The 18903-nt window shown below is 38.5% G+C and overlaps 1 protein-coding gene across 3 annotated transcripts in view; it reads left to right on the top strand.

Annotated features, from left to right (window-relative positions):
- Positions 1-18903, top strand: part of DNAH7 (dynein axonemal heavy chain 7) — a 258907-nt gene that overhangs the window by 126330 nt on the left and 113674 nt on the right. For all 3 annotated transcript variants that reach the window (XM_070458472.1, XM_070458471.1, XM_070458473.1), the window contains 7 exons: positions 2786-3034; positions 9272-9421; positions 11523-11705; positions 12067-12243; positions 12738-12869; positions 14405-14629; positions 17368-17565. In XM_070458472.1, coding sequence (XP_070314573.1) covers positions 2786-3034; positions 9272-9421; positions 11523-11705; positions 12067-12243; positions 12738-12869; positions 14405-14629; positions 17368-17565 — 1314 coding nt within the window. The remainder of the gene's footprint in view (positions 1-2785; positions 3035-9271; positions 9422-11522; positions 11706-12066; positions 12244-12737; positions 12870-14404; positions 14630-17367; positions 17566-18903) is intronic.

Below are 18903 nucleotides of genomic sequence, written 5' to 3'. Positions count from 1 at the left end.
TACTGGAGTGGATTGCCATTCCGTTCTCCAGGGGAATCTTCCCAACCCAGGAATCGAACCCAAGTCTCCCACACTGCAGGCAGATTCTTTACCAGCTGAGCCTCCAGGGAAGCCCTAAGTTGCTATAATGCTTGTGAAACAGCCTTAGTGGTTTATAAAGGAATGTGTCTTAGACCTTGAAAGTGGCTTTATATTTTCATATAAACTATATGTGGAATTATAATTCTTTCCAATCCTATATTATGTGATTGTATTATTTTTCTAAAGCTTCCATAACAGAGCACCACACACTTGGTGGCTTAAAACAACAGAAATTTATTTTCTCACAGTTCTGGAGGATAAAGTCTGAAGTAAGCTGTTGGTTACGTCTGAAAGCAGGTCACGATCCTTTAGGAAAGAACCCTTCCTTGCTTGTCCTTAGCTTCTGGTGGCTGCTGACGATCTTCGTGTTCCTTGGCTTGTCACTGGTGGCTCCCGACGGCTTCAGCTTCCGTCCCCATCACTAGAATGGCCTTGTTTCCCAGGTGTCTCTGAGTCAGCATCTTCCTCTCCTTTCTGTTGTATAGATACCAGTCACTGGAGTTAAGGTCCAGTAGGATCTCATCTGATCTAATTACGTCTGCAAAGATCTTATTTCCAGATACGGTGACATTCTGACATAAATTTTTGAGGAACACTAAAAGGATTAACATACTACCCACTACACTGATTAAAATACTGTTAAACTAATTTTTATGTATGATATGAGGTATGCATTCAGGTTCATTATTTTGATAAATCCAGTTACCCTGGCATACTTTGTTCAAAGACTATTTTTTTAAATCTTTGCTGGATTGTTTTTGCCTGAGAATGAGTTTTCATATGTGTCTGGATCTATATCTGGTCTCCCTCTTCTGTTCCATTGTTATATTTTGTCTATTTTTATGCTAGTATACTGTTTTTATAATAAGCTTTGAAATCAGATACTGTTCATCTTTTAACTGTTTAACTGAAAAATATGTAAAACTACAACATCTGAAAGAAAAAATAGGAGAAATCCCCTGTCAATTTGGGTTAGGAAAAACTTTCTTGAATACACCACCAAAAGTACAATGCATGAAACGATAAATTGATAAAATAGGCTCATCAGAATTAAAAAGTTTGCTCTTTGAAATACACTGTAGGAGGATGAAAGACAAGTTAGAGCTATAAAAAATATTTGCCTATTAGAGGTATGATGAAGCACTTGTAAGTAGAATGCTTAACAAATGGTCAAAACTTACCATGAAGAAAACAAACCAATTAAAATAGGCAAAAGATTTGAGACTTAGCAGCCTCCGGGAGATGGTGAAGGACAGGGATGCCGGATGTGCTGCAGTCCTTGGGGTCATGAAGACTTGGACGGGACTTGGCGACTGAAGATCAACAACAGCCGAAGATTTGAGCAAATATTTCACTGAAGAAGATATACATATGGCACAAAAGTAACGCAAAAGTGTTACTCTTTAGCAAATGCAAATTGAAGCCATAGCAAGCTACTGTTACACACTTGTTAAAAATACTAATTATACCAAATATTGAAACTCTCATGCACTGCTGAGGGGAATTTAAAATAAGACGACCATTTTGGAAAGCAGACGGTTTCTTCAAATGCTAGACACATACTTGCCGTTGTTGTGTTAGTCATTCAGTAGTGACTGACTCTCTGCGACCCCATGGACTGTAGCCCACCAGGCCCCTCCGCCCATGGAATTCTCCAGGCAAAAATCCTGGAGTGGGTTGCCATTCCCCTCTCTGGGGGATCTTCCTGACCCGGGGATTGAACCCAGGTCTCCTGCATTGCAGGCAGATTCTTTACCATCTGAGTGTACTATCCAAGTATTCCACTCCTCAGTATTCACTTGAGAGGAATGAAAGCTTTTGTCCATACAAAGACTTGTGTACATGTTTATGGCATCTTTATTTATTCCCCAAACTAAAAACCATGCAGACGTCCACCAGCAGGAAAGTGGGTTTAGAATCTGGCACCTCAGGACGGTGGACTACTTCAATGCAGTGAGCCACCGATACGTGCAGTGACGTGTTTGAGAATGCAGTGAGCCACCGATACGTGCAGTGACATGTTTGAGAATGCAGTGAGCCACCGATACGTGCAGTGACGTGTTTGAGAATGCAGTGAGCCACCGATACGTGCAGTGGCGTGTTTGAGAATGCAGTGAGCCACCGATACGTGCAGTGACATGTTTGAGAATGCAGTGAGCCACCGATACGTGCAGTGACATGTTTGAGCTTTCAGATCTTTGTGCCAAGTGAAAGAAGCCAGGTTTTAAAAAGTAGCACACATAATGTGTGATTTCATCCACACTAGAGTCTAGGCAGTGAAAATAAAAAGAGAAACAGAAAGCAAATTAGTGTGTGTGTTGATTGTCTGGGGATGGAGGTACGTGTCAAGGAGAGGAAAGAGGAGGATTACAAAAGATCATAAGGAAACTTGTGGTGATGGTTGATATGTTGATTATCTTCATTGAGTTGGTGGTTTCACTTATCAAATTAGGCCCTTTAAATATAAGCAGTTCATTGTATGTCAGTCATACCTCTATGAAGCTTTTAAAAATACTGAGCTATTATTTAATGGCTCTATTTTCATCAGTGTTAAATTTGAGGGTGTGAGAAATTTTATCAAGTTTATAAACATATACATATGTGTATAGATGTACACATATACATACAAACATATATAGAGAGATAATATGAGAGCTTATGGCTATATAATGTTAATATAAACATCCAAATCATCTGTCATCAGGGAATTACTTCAGATTTGTTTCCTGGGGTGAAATTACCAAAACCAGATTACAACGATTTGCTGGGAGCTATCAAAGACAACTGTGATTCCATGAATTTGCAAATGACCAGATTCTTTTCTGAGAAGATTCTTCAGATATATGAAATGATGATTGTTCGTCATGGCTTTATGATTGTTGGAGAACCATTTGGAGGAAAAACCAGTGCATATCGTGTCTTAGCTGGAGCATTAAATGACCTATGTGAAAAGGTAAGTGTGGTATTAATCCATTACTTTACCAATAATCAGCTTTGTGTAAGATAGAATGTATGGTCACTTAAAAGGATACTTTAATGCAGCAACTTAAAATTATGAAAATACAGAGAAAATAGAAAAGCAATATGATTCAAGTAGGAAGTTCAGCATATAAAGAATATGCCACAGATTTGCCTCAAAGCCTTTGGTTCTTTTTTCTTAAGTTTAATTATAAAGGTAACAGGTGCACTGTATAAAAAAGTCTGAAAATGCGAAAAAACCTTATACTTTCATAGAGTATTTTATAATTTCATAGGAGAGTGTATTTTATTTTCTTGGTGTTCAGATTCATAATGCAAACTTCCTCTAGTGCTGTTAGTGGTATTGAATTGAAGTGTGTGTTGTGTGTATGTGTATGCATTATATAATATGTATATAAGCATAGTAAATAATGATAATTATATTATTCAAAATTACTGTCCTAGTTGACTCAGTTTGATTGACTTTGATAGGCTAAAGCAGTGAGGCTGTTTTAAATTCTCCAACTTATACTGCATTTGTGTCTACTTATCTTTTTATTTCAAATAGTTTTTGCCACATATATTTCAATGTTTGTAGCCAAATGGGATTTGTATCATTATACCTTCATTGTGGAGCCTTCCCCTTCAGTCAGTATAATATTATGTACTTGTGTTATTTGCCATGGATCCCCTGTGTCTAATTTCAGTATTGCAAGCCCCGCTTTTCCCTTGCATACATATTTGCCCACGTTTGTAATTGTGACTCTGACTGTCACTGTCATTTACTTTTTTATGGAGAGTAAATAGTTTGACTTTTATTTTCTCTGTTTGATGGCCTTTATCTTCTCTTTGGGGAATTTAGATTCATTTGTATTTATCATCAAACTGATGTGTGCTTATTTCTGTCATCTGTGCCTTTATGCTTTTATCCTTCCATGTGCTGTCCTTTCTTCACCTCCCTTCCTTTCCCTTTATCCGTCTTGCCTTCTTTTGCTGAGTTTTTGTTTGCATGCTTCCTCCTTTGTTGCTTTATTATTATAGGAACTAATTATTTTGCTATAAAAAAAATCTCTAAAAGTCAAATGTGGTGCCACTAAAAGATTTTAAAAGGTGAAGGCCTTATCTTCGACAAAGGAGGCAAGAATATACAATGGAAAAAAGACAACCTGTTTAACAAGTGGTGCTGGGAAAACTGGTCAACCACTTGTAAAAGAATGAAACTAGAACACTTTCTAACACCATACACAAAAATAAACTCAAAATGGATTAAAGATCTAAATGTAAGTCCAGAAACTATAAAACTCCTAGAGGAGAACATAGGCTAAACACTCACCGACATAAATCACAGCAGGATTCTCTATGACCCACCTCCCAGAATATTGGAAATAAAACCAAAAATAAACAAATGGGACCTAATGAAACTTAAAAGCTTTTGCACAACAAAGGAAACTATAAGCAAGGTGAAAAGACAGCCCTCAGATTGGGAGAAAATAATAGCAAACGAAGCAACAGACAAAGGATTAATCTCAAAAATATACAAGCAACTCCTGCAGTTGAATTCCAGAAAAATAAATGACCCAATCAAAAAATGGGCCAAAGAACTAAACAGACATTTCTCCAAAGAAGACATACAGATGGCTAACAAACACATGAAAAGATGCTCAGCATCACTCATTATCAGAGAAATGGCAAATGAAAACCACAATGAGGTACCATTACATGCCGGTCAGGATGGCTGCTATCCAAAAGTCTACAAGCAATAAGTGCTGGAGAGGGTGTGGAGAAGAGGGAACCCTCTTACACTGTTGGTGGGAATGCAAACTAGTACAGCCGCTATGGAGAACAGTGTGGAGATTTCTTAAAAAACTGGAAATAGAACTGCCATATGACCCAGCAATACCACTTATGGGCATACACACCGAGGAAACCAGATCTGAAAGAGACATGTGCACCCCAATGTTCATCGCAGCACTGTTTATAATAGCCAGAACATGGAAGCAACCTAGATGCCCATCAGCAGACGAATGGATAAGGAAGCTGTGGTACATATACACCATGGAATATTACTCAGCCATTAAAAAGAATTCATTTGAATCAGTTCTAATGAGATGGATGAAACTGGAGCCCATTATACAGAGTGAAGTAAGCCAGAAAGATAAAGACCAATACAGTATACTAACACATATATATGGAATTTAGAAAGATGGTAACGATAACCCTATATGCAAAACAGAAAAAGAGACACAGATGGACAGAACAGACTTTTGGATTCTGTGGGAGAAGGCGAGGGTGGGATGTTTCAAGAGAACAGCATCGAAACATGTATATTATCAATTGTGAAACAGATCACCAGCCCAGGTTGGATGCATGAGACAAGTGCTCAGGGCTGGTGCACTGGGAAGACCCAGAGGGATCGGGTGGAGAAGGAGGTGGGAGGGGGTATTGGGATGGTGAATACATGTAAATCCATGGCTGATTCATGTCAATGTATGACAAAAAGCACTACAATATTGTAAAGTAATTAGCCTCCAACTAATAAAAATGGGGAAAAAAAAGTAAAAACAAAACTTGAAAAAAGAAAAAAAGGTGAAGGTGATGACCATGTATTCTGGTACAATACAAAGCCTCAAAGTGATTCATTACCAGGAAGTTCTAAGAGTGATATTGTGGTAAGGTAAATGAGGCTTCATAGTCACTTCCTACAACCTGCAGCTTCACACTATCTCTGCTGCATTTGGGGCAAATATCTTTCTTTGATGGCAGCAACTTTGTCCTGACTGACATATTCTAATAGAGCTTTCCCATGCTTCTGAGTTAAGGATGACATATTGTTGTTCCCTTCCTGGGAACAAAGAAGAAAGCAATGGCCTTGAGTTTATTTTACTGCTTTGTATTATTATTCCTGTATCTTTTCTTCAGTTTGGTGTTTCATGCCTCAAGCTCCAGTGGTGGTGGGCAGAAAGCAGCGTGGGAGAGTTGAACTTAGTATGTTGTTATATTCAGGTATGGCCTAAATTAAATCCCCTACGATTATACAGTGGAAGTGACAGATAGATTCAAGGGATTAGATCTGATAGACAGAGTGCGTGAAGAACTATGGGTGTAGGTTTGTGACATTGTACAGGAGGTGGTGATCAAGACCATCCCCAAGAAAAAGAAATGGAAAATGGCAAAATGGTTGTCTGAGGAGGCCTTACAGATAGCTGAGAAAAGAAGAGAAGCTAAAGGCAAAGGAGAAAAGGAAAGATATACCCACCTGAATGCAGAGTTCCAAAGAATAGCAAGGAGAGATAAGAAAGCCTTTCTCAAATATCAATGCAAAGAAATAGAGGAAAACAATAAAATGGGAAAGACTAGAGATATCTTGAAGAAAATTAGAGATACCAAGGGAACATTTCATGCAAACATGGCCACTATAAAGGACAAAAATGATATGGACCTAACAGAAGCATAAGATATTAAGAAGAGGTGGCAAGAATACACAGAAAAACTATACAAAAAAGATCTTCATGACCCAGATAACCACGGTGGTGTGATCACTCACAGAGAGCCAGACATCCTGGAATGTGAAGTTGAGAGGGCATTAGGAAGCATCACTAGGAACAAAGCTAGTGGAGGTGATGGAATTCCAGTTGAGTTATTTCAAGTCCTAAAAGATGATGCTATGAAAGTGCTGCAGTCAATATGCCAGCAAATTTGGAAAACTCGGCAGTGGCCACAGGACTGGAAAAAGTCAGTTTTCATTCTAATCCCAAAGAAAGGTAATGCTAAAGAATGTTCAAATTATTGCACAATTTTACTCATCTCACACTCTAGCAAAGTAATGCCCAAAATTCCCCAAGCCAAGCTTCAGCAGTACATGAACTGTGAACTTCCAGATATTCAAGGTGAATCTGGAAAAGGCAGAGGAACCAGAGATCAAATTGCCAACATCCGTTGCATCACTGAGAGAGCAAGAGTTCCAGAAAAATATCTACTTCTGCTTTATCGACTATGCCAAAGCCTTTGACTATGTGGATCACAACAAACTGGAAAATTCTTAAAGAGATGGGAATACCAGACCACCTGACCTGCCTTCTGAGAAATCTGTATGCAGGTCAAGAAGCAACAGTTGGAACTGGACATGGAACAACAAACAGGTTCCAAATTGGGAAAGTAGTAAATCAAGGCTGTATATTGTCACCCTGCTCATTTAACTTCTGTGCAGATTACATCATGCAAAATGCTGGGCTGGATGAAGCACAAGCTGGAATCAAGGTTGCTGGAAGAAATATCAATAACCTCAGATATGCAGATGACACCACCCTTATGGCCGAAAGTGAAGAAGAACTAAAGAGCCTCTTGATGAAAGTAAAAGAGGAGAGTGAAACAGTTGACTTAAAACTCAACATTCAGAAAATTAAGATTATGGCATCCAGTCCCATCACTTCATGGTAAATAGATGGGGAAACAGTGACAGACTTTACTTTTTTGGGCTTCCAAATCACTGCAGATGGTGATTGCAGCCATGAAATTAAAAGACACTTGCTCCTTGAAAGAAAAACTATGACCATCCTAGACAGCATATTAAAAAGCAGAGACATTACTGTGTCAACAAAGGTCCATCTAGTCAAAGGTATGGTTTTTCCAGTAGGCATGTATGGATGTGAGAGTTGGACTATAAAGATAGCTGAAAGCTGAAGAATTGATGGTTTTGAACTATGGTGTTGGTGAAGACTCTTGAGAGTCACTTGGACTGCAAGGAGATCCAACCAGTCCATCCTAAAAGAAATCAGTCCTGGGTGTTCATTGGAAGGACTGATGCTGAAGCTGAAACTCCAATACTTTGGCCACCTCATGCGAAGAGTTGACTCATTGGAAAAGGCCCTGATCCTGGGAGGGATTGGGGGCAGGAGGAGAAGGGGACAACAGAGGATGAGATGGCTGGATGGCTTCACTGACTATGGACATGAGTTTGGGTAAACTTTGGGAGTTGGTGATGGACAGGGAGGCCTGGCATGCTGTAGTCCATGAGGTCACAAAGAATTGGACACGACTGATCGACTGAACTGAACTTAACTGGAAAAAAAAATGATTGTGAATAAGTAGAGCACAGTGAAGCTATTCTATATATGTTGTAATGGTGGATACATGGTATAATGTATTTGTCAAAATCCATAGAACTGTCCATAATAAAGAGTAAACCTTAGTAAGACATGGGATTTAGTCAATGACAATTATCCATAGCAGTTCATCACTCATAATAATGTACCACACCAATGTCAGGCTTTAATAATAAGTGAAACTGTATGTGGGGTGGGAGGTGGAGGGAATATATGTGAATATATATATACAGTACTTTCTGTTCAATTTTTCTGTAAACCTAAAGCTCTTCTAAAAAAACTATTAGTTAGAAACATAAAAAAGCTTATGCCCTAGGTATATTAATATCTCTTATTAATTCCATATAACAGTTTGCAAGGTTTTAGTGGAAACTGTCAAGTTACCAATATGAACTTTTTCACAATGTGAAAATGGTACATATTTCCATATATTTTAATTATTTAATTTTCATTGAAAGAATGTTTTGTAGCAAGAATCATCCAAGTTCAGCCCATGGAGCAAATTCAGCCCCAGAACTGTTTTTGTAATGCCAGTGAGTTTAGAATGGTGTTAACATTTTTAAGGTTTGTAAGGAAAAGTGGAAAAGATTATCTAACCTGTAAAGCATATAATGCCTACTGTTTATAGATCTCGACCAACATTTACTGCTGCTGCTAAGTCATGTCAGTCATGTCCAACTCTGGGCAACCCCATAGACGGCAGCCCACCAGGCTCCCCTGTCCTGGAGTGGGTTGCCATTTCCTTCTCCAGTGCATGAAAGTGAAAAGTGAAAGTGAAGTCGCTCAGTCATGTCCGACTCTTAGCGACCCCATGGACCGCAGCCTACCAGGCTTCTCCATCCGTGGGATTTTTCAGGCAAGAGTACTGGAGTTTACTAATGTATTCCTAAGTATCTTATGAGTTTTTAAATCCTATTGTAAATGGTACCTAGAAACTTTATTGTTAAGTTTTTAATTGACATTATTTAGGAAATGCAATCAATGTTAAGATGACCTTGTACTCTGGAACCTTGTTAAACGAACTCTTTACCTCTGATAGTTTCTTTTAGAGTCTTTAGGATTATCTACATACACAATCATGTTTTCCATGAATACAGTATTCTTTAAATAAATAATTGTTTTCTATTAAGGGGTTAATGGAAGAAAACAAGGTTCAGATTGCGGTTTTGAATCCTAAGTCCGTCACCATGGGTCAGCTGTATGGACAGTTTGATTTAGTGTCCCACGAGTGGTCTGACGGGATCCTTGCTGTCAGTTTCAGAGCGTTTGCTGCTTCATCCGTAAGTGCTAACACTTTGCATGTCTACTTGGAAAGGCTATGAGAGTTCTGATTTTTTCAGTTTCAAGTAGACTTTTGTATTTATAGTTCAAGGTACATATTTAAAGTGCATTACTGAATAGTCTGGCAGAGTTTCTATGAAGAGCACCTGTGAGTCTCTACAAAGACGGCCAGAGACCGTGGGGCAGGCGTATCCTCCTCAGTAAGCACAGAAGAAAGGGCACGGGGAAAGGAGGCTGAGGACAGCATTTCTGGTGCTCATTTTCCAGGCTCGGTGACCCAGCAAGGAGAGCGTCTGAATGACAGGATCCTTTTGATCCATCAGTAACATTCTCTGCCCTGCTGCTCAGCTGGCTGTCACCGTCCCACCTCCTACTTGTCAGGTAGACTCCAGTGCTGAAAGAGGGAATTGCAGACCGATCCCAGAGCCTCCCTCTAGTGTGCTGGGAGAGCACGAGCTGGCTGCGGGAAGAAACAGTGAGGGGTGTGCCAGCTGCTGACCTCGGGGAAGGGGGGTGGGAGCTTACCCCTTCCTGGCGTGTCCTGCGGAGGGGCTGCTGCCCACTCTAAGAAAGCCCACTGACCGGTACATGTTAACTTGGTTGCTATGTTAGCAGTCTCTCCATGGGCAATGATCAGATAGAGACAGCTTGTTAAGGCTAGTCTTACAGGAAAAGGGGCCTCGGCTAGAGACATTTAATTGTTTTGTTAAATCTTATATATTCTTTACATAAGAATATATAAATCTTAAAAATCCTTTATTCTGACTACCATACATCCTAAATTTGGCGCTCTTTACTCATTTAAGGACAAGACAGGCATGAGTCAGTGTAATGACAGAAAACATTAAATCACAGCTGTACTTTTATTTTCCTGAAGGACCTTGAGCCATGAATAACACGAGGGTCGGCTCTCTTGGCCAGAGATCTTGTGCCGTGTCAGCAGACACAGGTGGGGCCTGGGACCACTGACGAAGCTTCTCAGATCCTTTCTTGTCACAGTAAATGTGCTCTGGCCCAGATTAATGTGTGACGTCTCTAGATAATGTGTGCTATTGCATCATGTACACAGAAATAATCATGAGATACCTCTCATTTTCTACTTAGCTACATAGTATGTGTTATATATTCCAGGAAGCTACATCCCATAAGTATTAGTCTCAGGAAGGTTAAGTAGCTGTCCCCAAGTCACACAGCTGGGAAATAGTAAAGCCAGATGAAAAGTGAGGTCTCAGTTGTTGCAGGGCCCACCTGCTCACCGTCAGGGGGGCATTTCTCAGAGTGGAGCCTGACAGGCGTGGGAACCCAACCGCAGGAGGAACGTTGATCTGAAGGTTTCCTCTCCAAGACAGCACACTCTTCCATGCTTCCCGAGCACGGCCAGAGCTAGCTTCTGAGGGTGGAGTGGGCGACCTGAGTCCAGACAGACCCACTGTCTCCTGAATTAATGCTTTAGATCATAGGATGGAGAAGTTTTTAAGGTGGATTCAGATCCCCACTCCTGCAGCTCACGTGTGCATTTGCTGCAGGTGGACCCGGAGCATCATTTGTGTCCACGGGATGGCTTCTTCATAAGGGTCTGGAAAAGAGAATCAGTTTTTCCCTTTGTGGGACTGTGAACATTATATCGATATTAATGCCAGATCGTATATGACAACAAGACAGCTCAGCCCAAGAAGGATGTGTATGTGGGTGAATTCATTCAGAGGAGGGAACAGAAAATTTGACTTAACACACAAGAGTAATTGATCTGTATAAATACTAAATAGAATGTCTATAGAGTCAGACAGTCTGAATGAAAATTGTTTTCCCTGGCAGTTGCATTCTTTTTTTACTTTTCTAAAATATGTTGTATATGATTTCAGAGACATTGGAAAAGATAAAATCTTAAGATGTTAAAAATTTGTCTTGTCCATGGCACATATAGCCTTCTTTAGTGAATATGTATATTCACACACATATGCACTCTATTCCAAAGGTGCCTTTACATTTTGATGGTGAAATTAGTTTTAGGAGATACATTTTAAAATTGTAAAATAACATGAATGAACTGTTTCCTTCCATAACCATTTTTGCCCTTTATTCACCATCTGAATGAACCAGACACCAGATAGGAAATGGTTAATTTTTGATGGGCCAGTAGATGCCGTATGGATTGAGAATATGAACACTGTGCTGGATGACAACAAAAAGCTATGTCTGATGAGCGGGGAGATTATCCAAATGTCACCACAAATGAATCTTATTTTTGAGCCAATGGATTTAGAAGTTGCTTCTCCTGCCACTGTAAGTTCTCAATTTTCACATCTGCTAATAAATTTGAAATGTTATAAATGTGCTTATTGCTTAGTAGTTTTGACTCTAGATGAAAAAAAGTATTTATGGAATTCATTTTAACAGCCATCTGTGATTCTCCAAGGGCGGACGTGTCTGTTGACATACCTTGACAATGATGAGTCAGGGATATTTCCTGCTTTGTCTGGGACCATTTGGTAAAGCCATACATGAAAATTTAGATGAGGAAATTATATAAAAGTATGCTTTTTCTCCCCTCACGAGTTTTCTGAAAAATGTAAGAAGTAGATGTACCGAGTCATCCTTCTTTTATAAGCAGTACCTTGGTGGTAAACAATGATTGTTTTTCCAGGTTTCCAGATGTGGGATGATATACATGGAGCCTCATATGCTGGGCTGGAGACCGCTGATGTTGTCTTGGATAAATCTTTTGCCTGCTACAATCACTGTTATTCAGAAGGAGTTTATAATAGGCTTATTTGACAGGATGGTTCCTGTTTCTGTTGAATTTATTAGAAAGCATGCAAAGGTAAGAGGATTGAAAGTTTTAAGATTTAAAAACTAAACAGAAAATCCAAATTAGCCATATATATACATTTTAATGTCTACTTTATTGTCAACTACCAGATATTAAAATAATTTATTAATTAGTTTGATTAAAAACTCTTATTAAAGTTTAAAATTTTTAATTAATATAGTCCTCCAAAAAAGTATTTTAAACAAAGCATCTTATGGTTTGAGAAAATGTACGGATGATCATCTTTTCCCTTAAAAAAACAAACTTGAAGTCCCATCTAATCACATGTAGGTGAAAATATTCTAAAAGGTGATCTCTCATTTCTGATAAACTATTGTTTTTAAAAACAGTTTCCCTCTTATAAAACTAGAATTGCAACATTAACACCTTTCCGTAGATGTTATGGCTGTTATAACTAAATGAGTTCAGTAAAAATTAGTTGATACTGTTTCAATTAGTGCCTCATTTAAACTGCTTCATAGACTTTTTGTCTCTGATTTTTTCAGGAATTATCTCCAACTTCAGATACAAACTTAGTCCGATCCCTAATGAATCTGATAGACTGTTTTATGAGTGACTTTGCTGATGACGTCAAAGTAAGAGAGAGAAATGATCGAGAAACTTACTCTTTACTTGAGGTAAGTCCATGTACTCTTTACATGAGGTAAGTCTTTGAATCTTGGAATAGAAAAGGATTTATTGCTTTCCCCAGTAAATTTTCCTAATTAATTAACCTCATTTTTCCTGGAACTGGAGGCTAGATAATATGTGGAAGCTGAACAGTGAGAAAGAATCAGGTCCCAAATACCAGGTGCTGATAGGAAAACTCCTTGCCTGGTGTTGTATTGAACCATGAAGTTTGGGTGGAGCCCAGTGACCCCCAAAAATCTGCTACTGATATCTTGAATCATTTGGCCCAGTTTCAAAGATGATAGCAGCTCTGTTGGTAAAGAATCTGCCTGCGGTGCGAGAGACCTGGATTCGATCCCTGGGTCAGGAAGATTCCTTGGAGGAGGGACTGGCAACCCGCTCCAGTATTCCTGCCTGGAGAATGCCCATGGACAGAGGAGCCTGGCAGGTTGCAGTCCGCGGGGTCACAGAGAGTTGGACACGACTGAGCAACTGAGCCACACACAGCAACGATGCTCGGTCCCCAGAATGTCAGTCACCATTGACAACAAGAGGCACTTCCGCCTTCAACCTCCAAATTATAACTTATTGTTTTTTCTTCCCTGATTTTTCTCCTTGTTCATGAGATATAAATATTTAAAATATATGTGTGTATATAAATATTTAGAATGAAGACAGCAAGAAGATACCTAATCTATAAATGTTCTAAATATAGGAATAAAATTATCAACAGACCTTGAATCTTCTTTAATAAAAAATTACATATTGCTAATGGTAGCACTTCTAATGTAGTCAGTGTTACTTTTCTGCTTATTTTTTTATGAAATGCATTTTAAATTTCATTTAAAATAATTTTCAAAAAGAGACAGTCTGAATAATCTAGGAGTAGATGAATAGTATCAAGCTAGAGTTCACAACTTTTATGAGTATAGTCAGAACTGTTTTAGCTTTGGCTTGGAAAAGGAGATTTGATTTTAAAACAAGCAAACAGACCTTCTGATTTGAGCAGTGTCTTTTTCTGTTCCCTCTGCCTGAGTCTGATAAGAAAGCTTGCAAGACAGTGGTTCTAATGATACAGTCAATGCTCGGGTAATTATTACAACAGGTAAATAAAAGTATATGAATTTGTTTTACTTTACAAAACATTGTATCAAAATTTAATAAACATATATTGTGAGTTGATTATTCTTTATTAAAATATGCTTTTTTACTTTAATAAAAAGTTATCTCAATATTCTTTTTAATATCAAGGTTCAGCTGTATACCTGAATTAGCACCTGATTTACCAGACTAATCATTCTAAGTTTTTACTATGCCTAGAATTTATGCTTTGCATTATATTGTCTTCTCTGATAGTAAGATTTTATGACATGTAACTTAATAGAAAAAACTAATTATTACAAAATCCCGAGATAACCTACTACCATATATCAGTTTATTCATTTCCATTCAAAGATATTAATATGGCTTATCTGATTTAAGCTTCAAGGATGGACTAAAGTTATTCTTTAATGCATTCTATCTTCTCATCTCTCCAAATCAGGGCATTTTTCTGTTTTCTTTGATCTGGTCTGTCGGTGCTTCTTGTAAAGATGATGATCGGTTGAAATTCAGTAAGATTCTTCGAGAACTGATAGAAGGCCCAATTTCAGATACAACTCGAGATAGATATAAATTACTGAGTGGGACTGAACAAACGTCTTCAAAACAACTAACTGTTCCATTCCCTGAAAAAGGAACAATTTATGATTATCAGTTTATCACTGAGGTAAGATCTACACCTGTCAACCAGGCAGGCTTTCCCTGGGAGACACATGGCGCAGAATGGCTCTGTGGCCACCTCGTCACCACTGTCTGCCTAGAGACAGCGTGGGGTAGGAGACGGTGTGCTGGGTGTGAAGGCAGCCACACCTGGGTCTGCTTTCTTTCTGCATAGCCTTGGACGGGTTTTTAAATCTCCCTAAATCTTGTTTTTCTCATTGATAAAATGGGATAAATAAAAGTGCTGATTGGGCCAGTTGTACCATTACATAAAATCACACATTAGGACATCCTAATTAGGACACCCCTCTGGGAGGTTCATGGCGCAGGTTAGCACATCACGGGCTGAGTTCCTGCAGGACCGCAGATGGGCTGTTAGGAATTCAGCACTTCCCAAACAGAATGGACATTATACCCTGGGTGGGGTCTGTTCACTTGTTTGTTTTTGTGTAACAGCTCCCGTAAATACAGTAATTGAGGGCAAAGTTTAGGCATACGTGTTATTTAAATATGGGCTTCCCAGGTGGCACTAGTGGTAAAGGACCCAGCTGCCAGTGCAAATTCTGTCCCTCCTGGGTTGGGAAGATCCCCTATTGGAAGGCACAGTAGGCCACTCCAGTATTCTTTCCTGGAGAAATTCATGGACAGAGGAACCTGCTGGGTTACAGTTCATAGGGTTGCAAAGAGTCAGACATGACTGAAGTGACTTAGCATGCATGCATTATTTGAATATATGCAGATTTTAGTGAAATTGGGGTCACTCTGTATCCTCACTGGGCAGTTTCATATCCACTTTCTTCCCTTAATAAAGAGAACAGCTCTCTATCTCACTGATGCTTCTTTAATAAAGCGTATTTTTCTAAAACTTGCGATATTCTACCATTTCAGTGGACCGTGATGGATTCAGTTCCCTAATCTTGAACACTGAAGGGTTTTTGTTGTTTTACTTTTAGAGCTTTGATGAGTAGTCTTGTATGCAAGTCATTGTGTACATATCTGATTGTTTCTTTAAGATAGGTTCATCAAACGGGAATTAGTGTATCAATTTAAAATTTTTTATGATTCTTGAGAATCATATTGCTGAACTCACCTCAGAAGAGAGTCTTCACCCTGCCAACTGCAGGATACCTTTTTATCTTTGCTAATTTTATGATATTCTAAATTTTCAGAGCACTTTGCAGCTTATTAAGTTTTCCCACAATCACTTTTATTTTATTTCCCAGCATCTCAGTGAAATGGGGAAGATAGGATTATTTTCCAGATTTTACCATTGAGGGAATTGAGGCTCAGAGATATTTTGTGGTTTTCCCAGGATTGCACAGTCTCTAAATGACTATCTGTTCCAGGTTTTCTGATTCTTAATTTTCCCTTCCCCATAAGGTGGCAAAAGATTCATGTTAGAAATATTATCAAGAATATCAAAAGAGCATTGTTTCTTCATCAGTTTTAGAAAGTTCGAGTAATTTCTTTGAAATGCTGTTTTCAGAGTTATGCAGATTTAGCCTCCTCACATTTTCTGCTCTGTGCTCAACACTTCCAAATGATGCCGAAATGAATAAAGGACAGTACTGTCCTGTGTGAGCTCCCGAACTGTTCAGGAGGATGTCATGTATACACTAGGACAGAACAGTGCCGTATGTCAAGGTCCAGGGACTGGGACAGTTTTGGAAACAGTAGGCGCATCAGTGAGGCTGGGCTGTGGGACACTTGAAGATGTGCAGGAAGATGGGTCTGAATTTTAATATACTTTGAATGACCACGAGCTTAAACTGGATTTTGTAAGGATGGAGAGGGTGGTGGTGTTTTTCTAAGGAGAGCTAACATGTTTTTGAAATTTTTATTATAGACACTGCCTTAGCAAATGAAAACTTTAGTTCACAAAGCTGATAGGATGCAAAGATACAGTGTAATGTTACTTCATAATAATAATCATCTCATATTAAGAAATCTTGTCTGTTCTGGATATCTCTTACACATCAACATGAATTTAGCTAATAATATTGAGCCATACACTTAAAAACGGTTGAAGGTAAATTTTAGGTGTTTTTTTCTTTACTACAATTAAAAAAAGAGACATACTACTATAAATAAAATAGATAACTAATAAGGACCGGGAAGTTTACTCAGTACTCTAATGATGGGTATGGGAAAAGAATCTAAAAAAGAGTGGAGATATATATATATATGTATGTATAACTGATTCACTTTGCAGTACAACAGATACACGACAGTGTAAATCATCTATACTATACTCAAATAAAATTTTTTTAAAAGAGAAAGAAACCTTGCTTGAAATAATAAGCTGATGTTGCAAGTATCATTATAAAAATCAAACAAATGCAGCTGATGGTCTGTGTAGAAGAATATTCTATATTGGTTAGCATTTACTGAATAAAATTCTTTACTCTTTAACACATTGATTAGATCAGTTTCCTCAATGCTATTAAAGAATCTAATATTTGGCAAAAGTAACTGATCTTTGGGTTGATATAATCAGTGGTTCCAGGACATCAAATTATTACATCATTGCCATTTCATTTTTATCCATACAAAAGCCCAATTTCTCCTTAATTTAACACAAAATTTAAAAAATTAGAGTGAAGAGTAAAGGATAAAGACAAATGTATACATATCAAGGATTGTTGGTCTTGATCTTTCATCTTTTCTGCAGTGATGCAGAAGTACAGAGCTTCTGAACGTATTTTACAACATGACATTCACTATTTGGTTATTTGTTGTAAACAGGGAATAGGAAAATGGGAACCATGGGTAAAGAAGTTAGCCGAAGCCCCTCCAATTCCTAAGGATGTGATGTTTAATGAAATCATTGTGCCAACTCTGGACACAATTCGATACTCTGCGCTAATGGAATTGTTGACCACCCATCAAAAGCCTTCAATATTTGTAGGACCAACAGGAACGGGAAAAAGCGTTTACATTATTGTAAGTATTGTAGAAATATACATATTAAAATGTGCATAATAGCCCAAAGAATATTATTTCTTAAATGACCTGAACTGGTAGGCAGTGTTTTTAAAATACTTATGTATTTGTACATTTCTATGTTGGAACCATACAGAATTTTTGAGTAATTATCAAATTATCAAAATTACCAAAACGTCTCTCCAAAGAGAATTTATCTTTGGAAATTGATTAAAGATATGCTACTTTATATCACTAAATTGTTGTCCATTTTAAAAGGTATTTTAATGAAAATAGCTTATATAGGACAAATAATTTTATCTGCCTTAAAAAAACATTGTTTTGGTTGATATTTAATTTTCTAAATTATTGAATATGTGAACATTACTGTATGGTAATAAAACTGATTTTCTTTAATAATTTCTGGAATCATACCCACTGTGTGCTAAGAAAATGTTAGCTGTTATAAAAGACATGCCCCAAATCTCAGTGGCTTTATGAAACCTGAGTTCTCTGGTGTTTAAGGGGTCATGCTAATCAAAGACCAGTTCTTGCCTCTAGTGTCAGATTTCTGAAAGCAGAAGGCTGGCTGGGATTAAGAGTGAATAGCACCTCCAGCCTTTGGCATGGCAAGTAAGCGCGAGTTTCTCCCGGGTCAGCTGGACAATGTGAAATATAAGTGAGCCTGATCATTCCCGGGACTCCGTTCCATGTAACTGCCCACAGCAGGGAGGGAATGCCACTGCTCCTCATAGGTCAGCAAACTGTGCAATGTGATGTTCCTTTGGGGTATCTAAGGAGCCTTCCCATCTGCTCTTCTCAGAGAGCGAACATGGGAGCAGGCAAGATAGCCTTAATCAGGAGGGATCACAATGACCCCAGTGAATAGGACTCTTGCCTTCTCCCTCCAGCTGCGCTCACCACCAGCTGTGGGATGGGAAGACGACAGAGGAGGCAGGTGGAGGAGCGGGGAGGGCCTGTTAGTGGTTCCCAGCCAGTCCTCCTCTCCCCAGTCGTGGCAGTGCTCGTTTATAGTTCCTTACTGATTCTGTGTTTAATACAGCCCCCCTTTGGCTTATATAGTCAAACAATTGTTCTGCTATTATTTATTGAATAATTTCTTCCCCAACAGATTGAAATGTTGCTTTTATTGTACTAAATGCTGTGTGTATCAGGGAATATCCAAGAGTAGGGAGGGAAGAAGTTTAGACTGAGATTTTCAATCAAGGTGTTGAGTTGGACTGAGTTAAAAAAAAAATAAGTGTACAGAAAGCTAAAGGATTTATCTAAGATACTATCAAGAGTTAGGAAATAAAGACATGATTCAAGGAGGTGGGTGGGGAAAAATAAAGCCTTCTG

The sequence above is a fragment of the Odocoileus virginianus genome, chromosome 30, assembly GCF_023699985.2.
Source record: "Odocoileus virginianus isolate 20LAN1187 ecotype Illinois chromosome 30, Ovbor_1.2, whole genome shotgun sequence".
Lineage (NCBI taxonomy): Eukaryota > Metazoa > Chordata > Mammalia > Artiodactyla > Cervidae > Odocoileus > Odocoileus virginianus.
This window is presented reverse-complemented; position numbering and strand designations above follow the sequence as displayed.